The sequence below is a fragment of the Salvia splendens genome, chromosome 4 (genome assembly GCF_004379255.2).
Source record: "Salvia splendens isolate huo1 chromosome 4, SspV2, whole genome shotgun sequence".
Lineage (NCBI taxonomy): Eukaryota > Viridiplantae > Streptophyta > Magnoliopsida > Lamiales > Lamiaceae > Salvia > Salvia splendens.
Genome location: NC_056035.1, coordinates 31994861 through 32011301, shown reverse-complemented (window position 1 = coordinate 32011301; position 16441 = coordinate 31994861). Strand labels below are relative to the sequence as shown.

Sequence of the window (16441 nt, the reverse complement as noted above, 5' to 3'; positions counted from 1 at the left end):
CATGCCGTGCTGTGTGCCGTTGTCGCGAGACGCGGCACGGCCTGCGTCGCCACGCGCTTCGGCGACATGGCACGCCCCTGCGTCGTGCGTGACGCCCACTCGCCGGCCCGCGAGTGGGAGTCGTCATTTATGACTCAATAAATCTTTTTTTAAAAAAAATTCAAATTTATAAAAAAAAATTTAAAAATGTGTAAACGGTAATATTACCTTTTTATATCCGTTTTTTCTTTTTTTTTTTCTTTTTTTATTTTTATTTTTTACTCTATACTTCTAATTCATCATCATTTCACACACAACTACACATCTATTCTTCCTAAAATCAACTTCATTTCCTCTCCAATTTTCATCTAACATCTCATCAAAAAATGTCCGGCGACGGCAACTCCGGCGGAGTAGTTTTTTTATTTTCTTTAAATTTGTATTTTAAATTATGCAACATTTAATTTTTTAGGATTTTAATTGTGTGTTTTTTATTTTTTAGAATTTTAAGTTGTAATTTTTTTATGTTGTGTGTTTTTTAATGAAGTGTGTTTCTTTTAATTGAATTGGGTTGGAAATGAAAATAAAAAATGAAATTGAATGAATAGTAATTTAAGGAACGGTTAAGAAACGGATAAGGAATGAGGGGTTGCAGGTTCCGTTCCTTAGTTAAGGAATGGAGTTAAAAAGTACACTGAGGCCCGCAAATAGTAGTTTAAGGAACGGTTAAGGAACATCGTAGTGGATGCTCTAATTTTATCTAATATCAACTACCCAGGTATTAATTACTCCACGTCAATTAAAATATTTTTATGCCATATAGTAATATTTTTGGACCATGGGTAGTGGAACAATTTCCAAACAAAAAGTTATAACCCCAAACAAATTTATCTTTGATACCCCTCCTCCAAATAAGTTCCATAAAAATAAGTATACTTTTTTTCCAACCCATATAATATGCATATTTCTCTAATTTATTTGTTCATTAAAATTTAATTACTCTATATCATAATTTATTGATAATTATTTTATATAATAATAAAAAAGACTCTTTCTCAATCCAAGCCACAATTAATCTATTTGACTTCTTAAAATTATGCCCAAATGTAATTGACAACTTTCTAAAGAGTGAACTTCAAATTTGATTCTTGAAAAATATACTTTGCATATTTTAGGTTCCGATATGAAGAAAAATATCACCACAAATCTCTGAATTAGAATAAAATCCTTTAAATTATTTCAAATTTTACCTTTAAATCCTAAAAATGGCATAAAAGACTTTCTTCTCTTTTTTTTCCCATTCTTTCCTCCGGTCATAGCCTCTCTTTTCACTGTCTGGCCTCTGTTCTTTTTTTCATGTGATACTATTTATATGAAAAATAAATTTTCATATTTTAAAATATGAAATATATATGCTTCTTAATCACTATATTCCTATTGAATCTCAAAATTCAATATTTCAAATATTGTGATTTAATACATGTATTATACAATTTTATATAATATCATTCGATAAACTAAAATGACATTGATTTTTTTTCAAATTCAGAAACTTGCAATGCTATTTTTTCTTAATTCAGGGTATAAAATGTATAAAGTGCACTTTACAAGGACTAAACTTTAAATTCACTATTTTACCATTTACGAAAAAATTAGAATTAACATTGTAAGATACAGTACATAAATATTCTATCAGTCCCACCTTCACTTGGAGCATTTCTTTTTTATATAGAAATTAGAAAATGATTATTTAGAAGGTTAAATAGAGATAGATTAAAATTATAAAAAAAATATTAATAAAGAAGAAAGAATAAAATAGAAAAAAAGAATACATTTTTTTACTTAATTTATGACTCAACTGTCATTAAAAAAAAAATTCAAACTGCTACATAAACCGAAGAAATATTGGATATTGAGAGGCTCACGTGCCCAGTCACGTGGCGCAGTTGGCATCTCTGTTAGAGCATCTCCAAGGGGGAAAGGTATATTGAGAAGGTATATTTCTCATTTACCTTCTCAAAAAGGTTATTATACCTTCTTAAAAAGTAATGGGCTCCAAGGAAAGAAGGTAAATTAAAAAGGTAAACAAAATAAGTAACTTTTTACCTTTTCTATCAAGAAGAAGTAAATATACCTTCTCAAAATGAAAGAAGGTATAATAAATCCTCAAATATACTTTTCATTGGATTATGAAATTTTATGAAAAAGAGGTAAATATGGTAGTTATTTCTCTTTACCTCTCCATTTACCCTCTCTCTCGAAGATGCTCCTAGGAGGTCAGCCGAAAAAGCTCAAAACCAGGACAATCTAAGGAAACCACTTAGAGCATCCACAACCGTGCTCTTGCCAGCGGCACGGTTGTGGGCCCGGGCGGTACTATTCATGCCTGCTCTCTGGCAAGAGCACAACACCCACAACTGTGCTCTTCCGCAAGGACGAGCACAATTAATATAAAATTCAATTACACAAAAACATTTCCATAATATTAAAATTCATTTAAAACCCACAATAAATATTACAAATGACAAATAAAATTAAACATTGCATAATTAAAATCCTAAAAATTAAAAATTACATAATTAAAATCCTAAAAATTAAAAATTACATAATTAAAATCCTAAAATTAAAAATGACACTACTCGTTGCCGAATTTCGCCCACATGTGGTTGATTAGGTCTTCTTGTAGTTGATTGTGGATTCGAGTATCGCGCATTGTGTGTCTTGTCTCGATCCTCTGGCCAACCGTCGTATGCTCGCCTCGGCGTAGGGGAGACCTCGCTGTTGAGCTTCCGGCTTCGTCCTCGTCGTAGAAGCTAGCCGCCCTCGGCCCTTCGTCGGCTATAATCATGTTGTGTAATATAATACACGTGAACATGATGTCGGCGATATTATTCACGTACCACAGCCGAGCCGGGGCCTTCACAATGTTGAATCGAGCTTGAAGGACCCCGAAGGCTCTTTCGACATCTTTCCGCGCTGACTCTTGACACTGCGCAAAAAGAACCCGTCTCGGGTCGTGCGGGTTGTGGAGCGTCTTCACGAACGTCGACCACCTTGGGTAGATACCATCGGCGAGATAGTAACCCATGCGGTATATATTTCCGTTGATGGTGAAGTCGATCGCCGGTGCTACACCATTCATCACATCATTGAAGAGTGGTGACGAATATAGCACATTCAAGTCGTTGTTGGATCCAGCAACGCCGAAATATGCATGCCAAATCCATAGGCGGTAGTCGGCGACCGCCTCAAGGATAAGCGTTGGGCCGCCGCCTTTGTGACCGCTCAAGTGTTGCCCCCTCCAAGCAGTCGGACAATTCTTCCACCTCCAATGCATGCAGTCAATGCTGCCAAGCATTCCGGGAAAGCCATGGACTGATTCATGAAGACGAAGCAACCGTTGGCAATCATCAGTGGTGGGTGCTCGAAGGAATTCATCCCCAAAAGCAGAACGAACGCCCTCGCAAAAATTCTTTAAACATAGGATTCCAGTGGACTCACCGATATGCAAATACTCGTCGAACATGTCGGCCGTTTGCCCAGTAGCGAGTTGTCGGATGGCACACGTACACTTCTGCAACGCCGTGATACTTTGCCGGCCGGCTGCATCTACACCTGTTTGAAAGTATTCAACACGTGCGGACAATGTGTTGACAATTCGCATGAACAAGCGCTTTGACATGCGAAAACGGCGCCTGAAGTAATCTGCCGGAAACCGCGGCTGGTCGGCAAAGTAGTCGGCAACGAGCCTTTCGTGGGTCCCTCCCGGTCACGATGGATGTACCGTCGATTTGATCTGGTTCGTTGAGGAGGAGGAGCAGGGGTATTCGCCGCGACATATGCTTCGTAAGCGGCACGATGTTGTTCGTAGTATTCTTGTTCTTCGCGTTCCGCTTCCGCCATAATATGGGTGAAATCCATTTGAGATTTTGAGTGGGTGATGAATGTGTTGATAGTTTGTATGAGAATTATGAATGAGAGATGAATGAGAGATGATTTGATGTGATAAATGGATGATGAATGTGTGTATTTATAGATGATTTTGGGGAAAAAAAAATAAAAAAAAATAAAAAAAATTCAGAAAAAACGGGAAAAAAACGGCCATATTTTTGGGATTTGGAAAATATTTTTTTTTATTTTTTAGCATTATTTATAATGAAATACCGATTTTTAAAAAAAAAAATAAAAAAAAGTTTAAACACAACGGCTATGCCGTTGACGAATGGGAGCGCGCCACGTGTGCGTCCGCTGGCACGGACGTGCTCGATACATCGAGCAGCGCCTTGCCAGCGGCGGCGGTCCTGCGCCTTGCCAACGGCGCGGACGGCGGTGGCGTCTTTCGCCACCGCTGCGGATGCTCTTACGAAACAGCCATCGAATCGACCCGACCCGACCCGCGAAATACGACCCGCCAAAAATATTGTGCCCAATTTCAGTCGCGCGCATCGATAATTGCGCAACGCACGCTGTAAAGTCGAAATCAAAAGCGAGTGGGGACAGCGCGTGGGAGTATCGGAGTAAGAAATACTTATTTTACTCTTGATTCTTTAACTGAAAACTACAATCATCATTTTCTTTTTACAGGTAAGTCCGACATGTGAAATTTCTTGATGCTTCTGCCACTATTCTCTTTCCCTTTTCACCTCAATTTTCATTTGTGACCGCTCTATTTAATTTACTTCCATTAAAATCTTACGAAATACTCCCTCTGTCCCATTAGAAATGAAACGTTTTCCTTTTTGGTCTGTCTCATTAAAAATGAAACGTTTCTAAAAATGGAAACAATACTCTCTCTATTTTTTCTTCTCTCTTACTTTACTCTCTCTTCATTAACTCACAAAACAACACTACATAAAATCCCGTGCCGAAAAGCAAATGTCCCATATTTAATGGGACGGAGGGAGTAGTATCTTCTATTTTGTGATAGCTTGAGAGATTGTTACGAAATTAAGGCAATCCACAATAGGAATAGCCCAGCAATAGCCCAGCCATAGCCCAGCCACTGCCACATCATCAGCACTAAAAATCCTCCTGCCACATCATCAAAACAAGCAAATAGCCTAGCAATAGCCCAGCCATAGCCCAGCCACATACTATCCACATCATTATTAACAAATATATACAAAATGAAATAATTAAAAATCACACAATATACGGAATTAAATTTACGACACAAAAACGAGAAAATTCACTAATATTAATAAAATATAAAAAGTACATTAATTAAAAAAAATTACATAATTAAAAAAAAACTAATGGCGGTCAATCCTCCGTGCCCATAACTCTTCAATTAAATCCTTTTAGAGTCGAATATGAGCCGCCGTTTGGCGCATGTCGGCGTGTGCTTGTAAGAGGCCGGCTTCATCGTGAGGTACCCCACTCCGTACGTTGGGGGCGGCCACGCCGTGGCTTGGACCGGCTTCATTATCGTCGTTGACCCAATTGGTCAGTTCGCCACCTTCATCTTCGACAATCATGTTGTGCATGATAATACATGCGTACATGATATCAGCAATGCATTGGACATCCCACAAACGCGTTGGACCCTTAATTGCCGCCCATCGAGACTGGAGCACACCAAATTCGCGCTCCACGTCCTTGCGCGCCGACTCCTGCCGTGCCGCAAAGTAGGCCTTCTTCGCATCTCCTGGGCATCGGATCGTCTTCACAAAGACGGGCCACCTAGGGTATATCCCATCCGCCAAGTAGTAGCCCATATCATGTTGGTTGCCGTTGGCGACAAAACTGATGGCCGGACCGACGCCCTGACACTGCTCGTTGAAAAGTGGCGACGAGTTGAGGACGTTGAGGTCGTTGTTCGAACCAGCTATCCCAAAATACGCGTGCCAAATCCAAAGCCGGTAATCAGCTACGGCCTCCAGGATCATCGTGGGATTCTTTCCCTTGTAGCCGGACGTGTAGAACCCCTTCCAGGCTGTGGGACAGTTCTTCCAGTCCCAATGCATACAATCTATGCTGCCTAATATACCCGGGAACCCATGCTGACTCCCATGCATTCGCAACAGATCTTGGCAGTCTTCGGGGGTAGGCTTTCGCAGATACTGATCACCGAATACTTCTATCACTCCCAGACAGAAATTCTTCAGACATTGCAAGGCAGTCGTCTCACCGATGTGGAGATACTCGTCCCACATGTCTGCCGCGCCTCCGTAGGCCAACTGCCGGATTGCCGCAGTGCACTTTTGAATAGGTGTGTGGCCGGGTCTGCCAGACGCATCGTGTCTGAAGCGGAAATACAGATATCGAGACTCCAAAGTGTTGACAATACGCATAAACAGGTTCCCGGTCATCCTAAAACGACGCCTGAAAAGGTTGGCGTTGAACCGAGGCTCCTGTGCGAAGTAGTCTTCGTATAGGCGCTGATGTGCAGCTACGTGATCCCGATCAATCACACTGCGGCGGTGGACCACTGGGGGAGGTCGAGGTATCGCCGGCTGCAAGGCCCTTTCCATCCATTGGTTTATCGCGTTGGTCGTATAGGCGTCCAACGCCTCGGCCATTCGACGTTCGTACTCCTCAGTATCCCCTCCGCTACCACCACTACTATCACCAGCATTACTCATTTTGCGTTGTTGATCTTGAACAGAAATTAAGATAGAGAGAGTACTCGTTAAAACAAGTCGTGCGAATGAAAATGACGAACAAAGCGCGTATATATAGTGTTTCGAAAAAAAAAATTTATTTTTTCACGCTAGGCGGTGCGCTGGGCGATCCGGGCGCTGCAATAGCGCCGAACGGACCGCCCAGCCGACCGCCCAGCGCCACATAACCGCCCAGCGCTGCGCGGTTTCTCTCTCCACTCAGCCGCTGGGCGGCTGCAATAGACCGCCCAACGAACCGCCCAGCGCCGGCGCTCGGCTGGGCGGTCGCTGGGCGCCTACTGTGGATGGTCTAAGCACTTGTACTTTTTAATTAAGAGTGGCGTGAGTGAAAAAGGTGTGGCGGGTGAGAGAGGAGGTGAGGAGCTTTTCCTTTTCAATTTGCTTTGAAAAAGGAGACATCCATTTCTTTCTGATGCTTCTTCGACTCAGTTGTTCACATCATATTTCCCACCCCACCCCACCCCACCCCCTTTTTTCTGTCCATTTCTTTAGAAATCGACTTCTTGAGGAAACACAACTAACTGTAAACTATGTTCGATCTCTTCCTCTTCTGATTCTTCTCTCACTTCTCGTCTTATATTCTTCTGTAAGTACCATTTTTCTAAACCCCATTCTTCTAGTACTGAAATAATCAGAAAGCTTTCAAGATCATTTTTTATATTCTGATGCTGATTTTTGCTGTGATTTTCAGGAAATGTGGTAACTTTTTGTTGTGAATTTTATGATTATGTGAATATTTTGGCCTTTTTTTTGGTATGTGCATCTAGTTAGTTACTGAAATCAGAAAGCAAGATTGTAAAATACTGTTAAATTTTATTCAGGTGTGATCTCTTTAAATTGCAAGTTCACCATTTCATTCTAGCTAATTCTTAGTTTTTTTGCTAATACTAATATGTACTATAATGCTATTTTTGTTAAATAATTGGAATCAACCAACACCTGCATTAAAAGTATTTTCTGAAAACTTATGAAATTGATGTGTGAAGACAAAAATATTCTGGCTGGAAGAAGTAAGCTCACTGTGTATGTTAATTCCTTACTCTGTTTTTTCTGCATTTATTATGAGTATGACTCTCCTGTTGTCTCTATTTCAAAGCCTCTACTATTTCTGTTAGTTGCAGTTCATGGCCTACTTTTCACTGCTATCATGATAAGGTTTCTCTCCTCTTCAATTCTTGTTCTGGTCTAATAAATCTCCCCTTTCCTAGTTTGCCTGTAGCCTTACTTTTTTTTATTATTCAGTATTCTTTCCTTTTTTCAGTCTTCCCTTATTGTGTAAGCTTGTTTTGTAGTAGTATTTATATAATAATATTGCTACTCTGATTACTGCATGCATCAACTGAAATTAAGCTTCATTGTGAGGCTTATATTTATTTTGAAGTATGTGTGGCTGTCATATTTTTTTTTTTTGTAGATATGAGATTCAAAAGTAAAGATCTGATCTTGGTTGGACTTTTGAATGTTCTTGCTCATAAATAGCTTCTCTTTCAGAGATAGAGTTGAGGCAATGACGAGGGTTAGTCCGGATTTCGGAGACGAGGTCCAGGCAGTTTGGACGGTATCAGCAGATGTCAGCTTTCAGACTAATCAGTTCCCTAAATACAAGTTAGGGCCAAATAATGAAATTCTAGAGGAGATCAAAGAGGACAGCAAAGGTCCCCCGCTGAAGGAGGTTGTTGTTCAGGAAATTAGGCAGCTAACTGAACAGCACAAGCGTTTATCTGTACGGGACCTGGCAAGCAAATTCGACAAGAACTTGGCTGCAGCAGCGAAGATGTCGGAGGAGGTTTGTTCTCGAAGAGCTACCACTCGATCTTATGTTGTTGTAGCAGTTTGAAATCAGTAAAGTTTCATTTTTGTTTATAAAAATGATTCCAGGCCAAACTTAAGGAGGTGGCATCTTTGGATGGACACGTGCTTTTGAAGAAGCTTAGGGATGCATTGGAATGTTTGAAAGGAAGATTAGCTGGTCAGAACAAAGAAGACGTCGAAAAAGCCATCTCTATGGTTAGTTTCTGGTGTTATGTTATTATGCTTTTGTCTTAATAGTCATTTTAGAACTTCTTGGTTCAGTTGTTTTCTTTTGCTTGCCTTTAGAAATTTGAGTTACCTTTGAATGAATGCTGCCTTATATCTTTCCCAGGTGGAGGCTTTGGCAGTACAATTAACTCAAAAAGAAGGAGAGCTTATTCAAGAGAAATTTGAAGTGAAGAAGCTGGTGAATTTTCTCAAGCAGGTTTTGCTGCTTATCTCTTTCTCTACTTGTATTCTTCTTAAATGCAAATAAATCTTAGTACTAATTTGCTTCTGTTCTGCAGGCTTCTGAAGATGCTAAAAAATTGGTCAACCAAGAAAAATCTTTTGGTTGTGCTGAAATAGAGAGCGCGAGGGCAGTTGTTCAAAGAATTGGAGAGGCCCTTGAGGAACAAGAAAGAAATCAAAGTTCAGGCAAGCAACAGGTAACTTCACTTCAACTGATCTGTAACTAACATTTTACATACTCTGTGTTCGACCTATTGCTTTTTTCCAAGTGCATTTTGTGTGGAAGAAAGGCTTATTTTTTTCCATTCAATTTCACCACCCTGTAAAGGAGTTGGAGGAACTAATTGAAGAGGTTCAAGAGGCCAGAAGAATAAGACTAATGCATCAACCAAGAAAGGTGCATACAGATTTTTTTGTCTTGTACAGTTTCATAGTGGTTAGTTTTACACTTCTTGAACTCCATTGTTGTTGTTATTCGGAAGGTTGCGGATATGGAAAGTGAGCTTCGGGAGCTAAGACTTCAAATTAGACAGAAGTGCACAGTTTCAATTAAGCTGCAAAACGAGGTGTGCTACTTATCTGCTTTTCCGCCACACTAACATTTTGTTCAGGAGCACTTTTTGAATTATATTCCTCGAACTTGTACAGCTGGAAATGAACATGAAATCTGACGATAATTCGACCCGACTTTATGAGATAAGTGGCCCTGAGAAGTTAGGTTCTATTCTAAGGATTCAGTCCTGTTCAGATGAAGCAGTAGACCTTGCAAAATGTTTGATCCAGTGGTATCGATTGTCATCTCAATGCAGCCGCAGGGAACCTATTTTGGGTAACTATCAGAAGATTCCACATAATTCCTAAATCACAAGATTGTGTACAGCTTCTCCGATTTTTTACTAGGGTGGTTTCTTTTCTGGTACCAGGTGCTAACAAGTGTGTTTATGCTCCCGAGCCAATTGATGTTGGGCGAGTTCTGCAAGCTGATATAGCATCAGACTGCCTAAAGGTCACGTTGACAACTGATGGTGCTATTGAGCAAGGTTGGTGAAGTATTGTGAGTCAGTTATGTACGATAAAAAATACTCCCTCCGTCCCACTTGACTTGACCTATTTTCTTTTCCGGAAATCACTTTACACTTTATATATATGTGATTCACGCACCTTTACACTACAATCTTTCTCTTCTAAATAGCCTCGAACAATTCAGTACCACATTATCAGTTCATATAACACTGGCCTAATTACTGTATCGGAACGTTCAGCAACTCGTGTTTGTTTTGTGGTATAGTGAGCAGGGTTGAGTCATATTCTCTGTTTTGTCTTTACAGCCTCAGACTTGGGAGCTTATGTAGATACACTTTCGCGGAAACCAAGCATCGACTTCAATGTATGTCAATACGTCCAATCCTCTCTACAGTTTGGAACCGGCAAATAAATGACTAAATTACAGTTGATAGTATTGTGTGATCCTTACAATTACAATGTTACAGGTGGTTATCTCCCAAATGAATGGAAGGAACTATTCGTCACATTCGGTGCATTTGTTTCATATTGGGAAAACAAGGATCAAGCTAAGCCGAGGATGGATCACAAAGGCCAGGGATTCCTACTCTAAGTCTATGCAGGTATTAGGAAAGAATAGTTATTACTATCATCAAACACGTCCATCTTCGTTCATCTCTACACTCTACTTCCGTATCTACAGTTCCAAATTAAATGCACAATACTGTTATGAGAAATTTTTCAACAAAAACATGCAAAACATAAGCATGAGAGAACTAACTATGATGTATTTCCAGCTATGTGGATTCAGAGGAGGCGGCAACTCTGCTGCGAAATCCCTTTTCTGGCAAGCACGCAAGGGGCAATCTTTCGTGCTTGTTTTTGATTCAGAGCGTGAACGAAATGGAGCGCTAATGTATGCCAGAAAATATGCTCTCGACTGCAATGTAAGTATCATCGTTGCTTTACTCCATGCTCGTTGCTTCTGCAAATATGTCCTTCTAAGATGAGATTACACAATGGCAGGTGTTTCTTGCTGGTCCAGACGACGATGCTCTGCTGTAAAGACTGACTTCTTCGTAGCTTTCGACTAATGATATTAGTTTTTTCGAGTGTGCTGTTTTTTTTGGTGTGTGGTGAAGATATGTTGTGGTTTTGCAAGTCTAATATTTGGCTTCGATTCGTAGTTGCATTTGTTCTAGGCATGATTTTTAGGTTTGCCTAAGTCATTTGTTGTAATAACCTATTTTTTTCATGGCTAATCAATGAGCTGTTTGTTAATATGCATTTGTGCATTATAGTTGTAATCACATGAGAGCTTGGCTTGTTTGTTTTTGCATATGTTATGTTAAAGAGCTGTCAAAAACGATTTTTTACACCAATGCTTTGGGAGTACTATTTAAATGACAATTAGTTTTTCACAATATTTTTGGGTTGTACAATACTCCCTTCGTCTCTAAAGAATATGCACTTTGAGCTCAGCACGAGTTTTAATGCAAAATTGGTAAAGTAAGAGAGAAGTAGAGGGAAAAAGTAAATTTAGTATTGTTACTGGAGAATGGGTTCCACCTCATTAGAAAGAAGATGGTTTTCAAAATTAAAAAGTCAATATTCTTGTGGGACGGATTAAAAAGGAAGAGTGCATATTCTTGTGAGACGGGGGAGTATAATTTAATAAGTACTACCAATATTTTTTTTGGGTTGTACAATACTCTCTTGTCCACAAAAAATATAGCATATTTGACATTTTTTGTTGTCCACGAAAAAAATATAGCACATTTAAAAAAAGGAAAGTTTTAAACTTCTATCTTACTTTTTTCCCTTCTATCTTACTAATAATATGAACCCCACATTCTAGTAACACTATTTCTCTCTTACTTTTTTCCTTCTCTCTTTCTTTTTTCCCTTATTTCTTACCAATAATATGGACCTCACATTCCACTAACACTACTCCTCTCTTACTTTTTTCCTTTCTTTCGTACTTTACCAATTCCACATTAAAACTCGTGTCATGCACAATGTGTCATATTTTTCATGGACAGGGGGGTATAATTTAATAAGTACTATGTAAAATTAACTCACATTCCACTAACTTTTTTCACGCATTTTCCTTCATAAAGTAAAACAATTTCTTAAAATTTACACCGGTCAAATATGAGAAATTTAGCTGGGACCGAAAGAAGCATGAACTATTTCTATTTTAATCCATACTTAAAATTATGCATTTTTTTGTTTTAGGAATATTTTTTCTCTTACAAGGTATGACACATTCTCCACTAATAATATTTCAATCATATTTTTTCTATATCTCTTACTTTAGGGTTCAGGTCTAGGGTTTCTATCTCTCTTATGTATTAAAACTTGTATCTCTTTAAAGATTCATTTTGTTAGTTGGTGTCCGGTTTCCTAGATAAAATAATACTCCCTCCGTCCCATGCTACTCGCACTTTTCATTTTAGGCCGTAAATTTGGGATTGATTTTTTTGTGTAATTAAAAAAGAATTTTAGGTGTAATGAGACATCACTTAATAAAAGAGCTCTTAACTTAAACTAACATATTAATTAAATGCATTAATTCTAACTTAAATTATAAATAGTGTAAGGACTTTGTGACGAGCCGAAAAGCAAACGTGCGAGTAGCACGGGACGGAGGGAGTATCAATATATAACTAAGATTGAGTTGTGAGATTATTTTAGTCAAATGAGGTTAGCTATAACTAATTATTTCATGATTATCCATCTAGGATTGTGTTATCTCATGAATAAAACACACTACATATTTAATCCGAGATACAATCTTGCCAACCGAACACCTAAAGGACAAGTATACTCCTACTAATTTTAAATTATACTGTATTATATTATTATTTATAAATATAATTTTATTCATATAATTAATATAATTATACAAAGAAATGTAAGAGATGATGGTACATTAAATAGTTAAAAGTAAGTGAATATTATCTGGAAAGAAATTACAATTGTATAATTAGACGTGGCACAGCATAGCATAGTGGATGTTGTATATTTTACCCATAAACCCACACCCGTATCATAACGGTAACTTTTGAGCGTCGCAACGGCTACAGCATTCGACATTTTTGGAATTAAATGACTACCGTTGGATCCGCTTTCCATCGACGGCCACAAATTCAACTGAAAAAATAAGACCGTTGGGGTTTGTACGAGCGCCTTCTTCAGCTTAAAAGAGGCGTCGTTGTCGCCCACTTTCTGAATTCCCTGTTCGCTACTTCGCTTTGGCAGTACCCCTACAGTGAGAGAGTAGAGGAGGAAGACGAAGAAGAGGGTTTCAGATTTCTCCAAGGGGGTTTTCATTTGTTCAAGAATGGCGTCAAGACAGGTGCTTCAACAGCAGAACAGAGGTAATCCACAAATTAGGGATTGCAACGTGGTTTCAAGCATTTAGGGATTGTGAACTTTGTTGATAGAAGTCCAATTTTGTTGATTATAGGAGTGGAGGCAGCAGTTCCGGTTGCTAACAAGCAGAAAAATATGGTGGCGGAGAGGAAGAATCGCCGCGCTCTCGGTGATATAGGAAACATGGTCACTATTCGCGGCGTCGACGGCAAGCCGCTTCCTCAGGTTTCTCGACCTGTTACCAGGTATTATTATTAAAGATTTACTCATAATCTAGTGTAAAGATTTGATTTTTTACATTATTTGATAGTGTTTTTGATGTTTCTCAGGAGTTTCTGTGCCCAATTACTGGCTAAGGCGCAGGCTACAGCTGCTGAAAATAACAAGGTTTCATTTCTTGAAATTACTAGTACAATATTTTGCCTTGCTATTTTTGAACAAGCATTTCTTAATTGTGTGGTGGCTTCTCTTCTCTCTTTGATAGTGCTTGGCAGTGAATGCTAATGTGGTGGATGGGGCTCAGCCAATCAAGAAAGCTGTGGTTCACAAGGAAGCTGCACCGAAGCCGAAGCCGGAGGTGATTACAGTAATTAGCCCTGATTCTGAACAAGTTGTGGAGAAAGAGAAGCCCTTGAAAAAGAGGGCTCCAACTCTTACATCAACACTCTCTGCTAGGAGCAAGGTTGGTATAATTAATAAGTAGTTCATGTTTGTCTCAATTCTGTGATGAAATTGGTTGAGTGACATTGATTGTGTGATGTGGACAGGCTGCTAATAAACCAAAGGAGCAGAAAGTGGATATTGATGCTGCAGATGCCAATAATCATTTAGCAGTTGTTGAATACATTGATGAAATTTACCAATTCTACAAATCGGCAGAGGTATGGTGTATGTTGATACTGATTTAAATGCAATTTGATTGTGTTGTGTGGTTTAATAATGCAACGAACGAACGGCCTGCAGCACGAGGGCAGGGCTCGCGACTACATGGATTCGCAGCCCGAGATCAACGCGAAGATGAGGGCGATCCTGGTTGATTGGCTGGTTCAAGTCCATAACAAATTTGAGCTGTCTCAAGAGACCCTCTACCTCACCATCAACCTGGTGGATCGATATCTTGCATCGAAGATCACTGCAAGGAAGGAGCTGCAGTTGGTGGGACTAGGGGCAATGCTGATAGCCTCAAAATATGAGGAGATATGGGCGCCCGAGGTGAACGAGCTGGTGTTCATCTCAGACAAAACATACTCCTCTGCACAAATCTTGTGTATGGAGAAGATGATCCTCGGACAGCTCGAGTGGAGCTTGACGGTCCCCACTCCATACGTGTTCCTTGTCCGATTCATCAAAGCATCCATGAGTGATGCAAAAGTGAGTGTGAGGGCATGATTTGATGATTGTGATTCATGAAAGTTGGGAATGAAGCAACTAACTGAAATGATTTGATTAAACAATGTAGGTGGAGAACATGGTGTATATGTTGGCTGAGGTTGCAATGATGAATTACAGCACTGCAATAAGGTACCGCCCCTCCATGATTGCTGCCTCAGCAGTCTATGTGGCGAGATGCAGCTTGAACACGGCCCCGGCTTGGAGCGAGGCACTTAGGCAGCACACAGGGTTCTTGGAAGAGCAGCTGATGTGAGGCCTTATTTACATATTTTTTTTGTTTGTGTTTTTATTGGTGGTTATGAGAGAATTGATTGTGATGATGATGGTTGGTGTTTAGGGATTGTGCTAAGCTTCTGGCGACGTACCATTCAACGTTGGCGGAGGGGAATCTGCGGGGGATCTACAGAAAGTACCACAGCTCAGAGAGGGAGGGTGTTGCTCTCATTCCACCAGCAAAATCTCTTTTGTTGGCCTAGCCTAATCTCTTCTATATTGAGTTGAGTTGAGGGTTTAATGTCATGCATGTTGTGTTTCTGGTTTCTATATACTATCTCATTCTTTGTGACACAAGTATAAATTGAAATCAAACAAATTATACTGCAATTTTTTTAATGTTAAAAGACTTCACTCATTATATATAGTTAAAAACAAAAACTCGGTTCAATTTGGAAGCTAAGTAAAAAGTATTTAGACATAATTTTTACTCAACAGCAACAATGTAGGTCGAAATCGCCTTCAAAACCTACCCTAAGTGAATGCTCGTGTATGATATGTTTCCTTTCCGTGAGGCAGGATTGCCAATGAACTAACATGTTCCGTTTAACAGATCATATGAATTTTTATATAGCACACTTTACCATTTGGGATTTTAGCATTATTAAATCATTTTTGGTGTATTCTTTAAAAGGGTGTATTGGAAAGGTGCGACTCTAAACCAAAAGTAACTCCTAAGAGTATTCACAATAGTGTGGACACTTCCACCCGTCCTGCCACTTTTTTTGTCCACAACCACTTCTGATTTGTCCATAGTCACAAAAAAAAGTTTCCACAACAACAGTGGACACTTTTTTGGCCACATTTCACTTTATTTTATTCTTAATATATTTTAATTCAATGAAGATTAAAATTATCGGACTATACATAATTAGAAAAAAATGACTAATTAAATAAATTAAAATTGAAAACTAAATTTTCGTCGTATTAAGTAAGGGGAAAATTATACAACGAAAATTTAATCTATGGAAAATCACACGTGTTCTTCACGCTGCGCCCCCCCTACGTGCCCAGACCTCTTCAATCAAATCGGCCTGGAGTTGGGTATGTGTTGTGCTACTGCGCATATCAGTGAAACGTTGGAGAAGATATTCATTACTGCGTGGTACACCCATCTGTATCGGCGCGGAGGCAACATCGTGACTTGTACTTGCACCATCTTCTGGGCACTCTGCAGTAAATCCTTCATCTTCTATTATCATATTGTGCAATATTATACATGCGAACATAATATTCGCGACATCATCTTCGTGCCAAACTCGTGCCGGACACCGTATAATGGCCCATCGCTTGGAGCACACCAAAAGCTCGCTCAACATCCTTCCTAGCAGCCTCTTGTTTTCGCGCAAAATGTTGTTTCTTCGGTCCAACCGGTTGGCGAACTGTCTTGACGAATACGGGCCAACGAGGGTATATCCCATCTAGGGGTGGGAAATTATACCGAAATACCGTAATACCGGACTTACCGTACCGGAAAAATACCGAAAATACCGATTTTTCGGTATACCACAGTTTCCGGTACGGTATGATAC

The 16441-nt window shown here is 39.5% G+C and overlaps 2 protein-coding genes across 5 annotated transcripts; both read left to right on the top strand.

The window, feature by feature from the left end:
• The first annotated feature begins 7035 nt into the window (after positions 1-7035).
• LOC121799471 (stomatal closure-related actin-binding protein 1-like) lies at positions 7036-11149 on the top strand. Of its 4 annotated transcripts, none has more exons than XM_042198856.1 (13): positions 7036-7188; positions 8100-8388; positions 8481-8609; positions 8746-8838; positions 8921-9061; positions 9193-9261; positions 9347-9430; positions 9513-9693; positions 9788-9904; positions 10193-10251; positions 10355-10489; positions 10664-10813; positions 10893-11149. In XM_042198856.1, exons 2-13 carry the CDS (start codon positions 8110-8112, stop codon positions 10929-10931), a joined length of 1476 nt encoding a protein of 491 aa, XP_042054790.1. In that variant the 5' UTR covers positions 7036-7188; positions 8100-8109; the 3' UTR covers positions 10932-11149. The 4 variants fall into 4 exon arrangements, with proteins under 4 accessions (XP_042054790.1, XP_042054789.1, XP_042054791.1 ...); XM_042198855.1 differs by having other exon boundaries at positions 7037-7188; positions 8094-8388; XM_042198857.1 differs by having other exon boundaries at positions 7041-7188; positions 8082-8388.
• A 1963-nt stretch (positions 11150-13112) lies between these two features.
• Positions 13113-15239, top strand: LOC121798318 (G2/mitotic-specific cyclin-1-like). The gene is made up of 8 exons (XM_042197255.1): positions 13113-13249; positions 13339-13489; positions 13574-13631; positions 13729-13926; positions 14012-14125; positions 14208-14615; positions 14704-14885; positions 14974-15239. Exons 1-8 carry the CDS (start codon positions 13213-13215, stop codon positions 15110-15112), a joined length of 1287 nt encoding a protein of 428 aa, XP_042053189.1. The 5' UTR covers positions 13113-13212; the 3' UTR covers positions 15113-15239.
• Positions 15240-16441: the final 1202 nt, after the last annotated feature.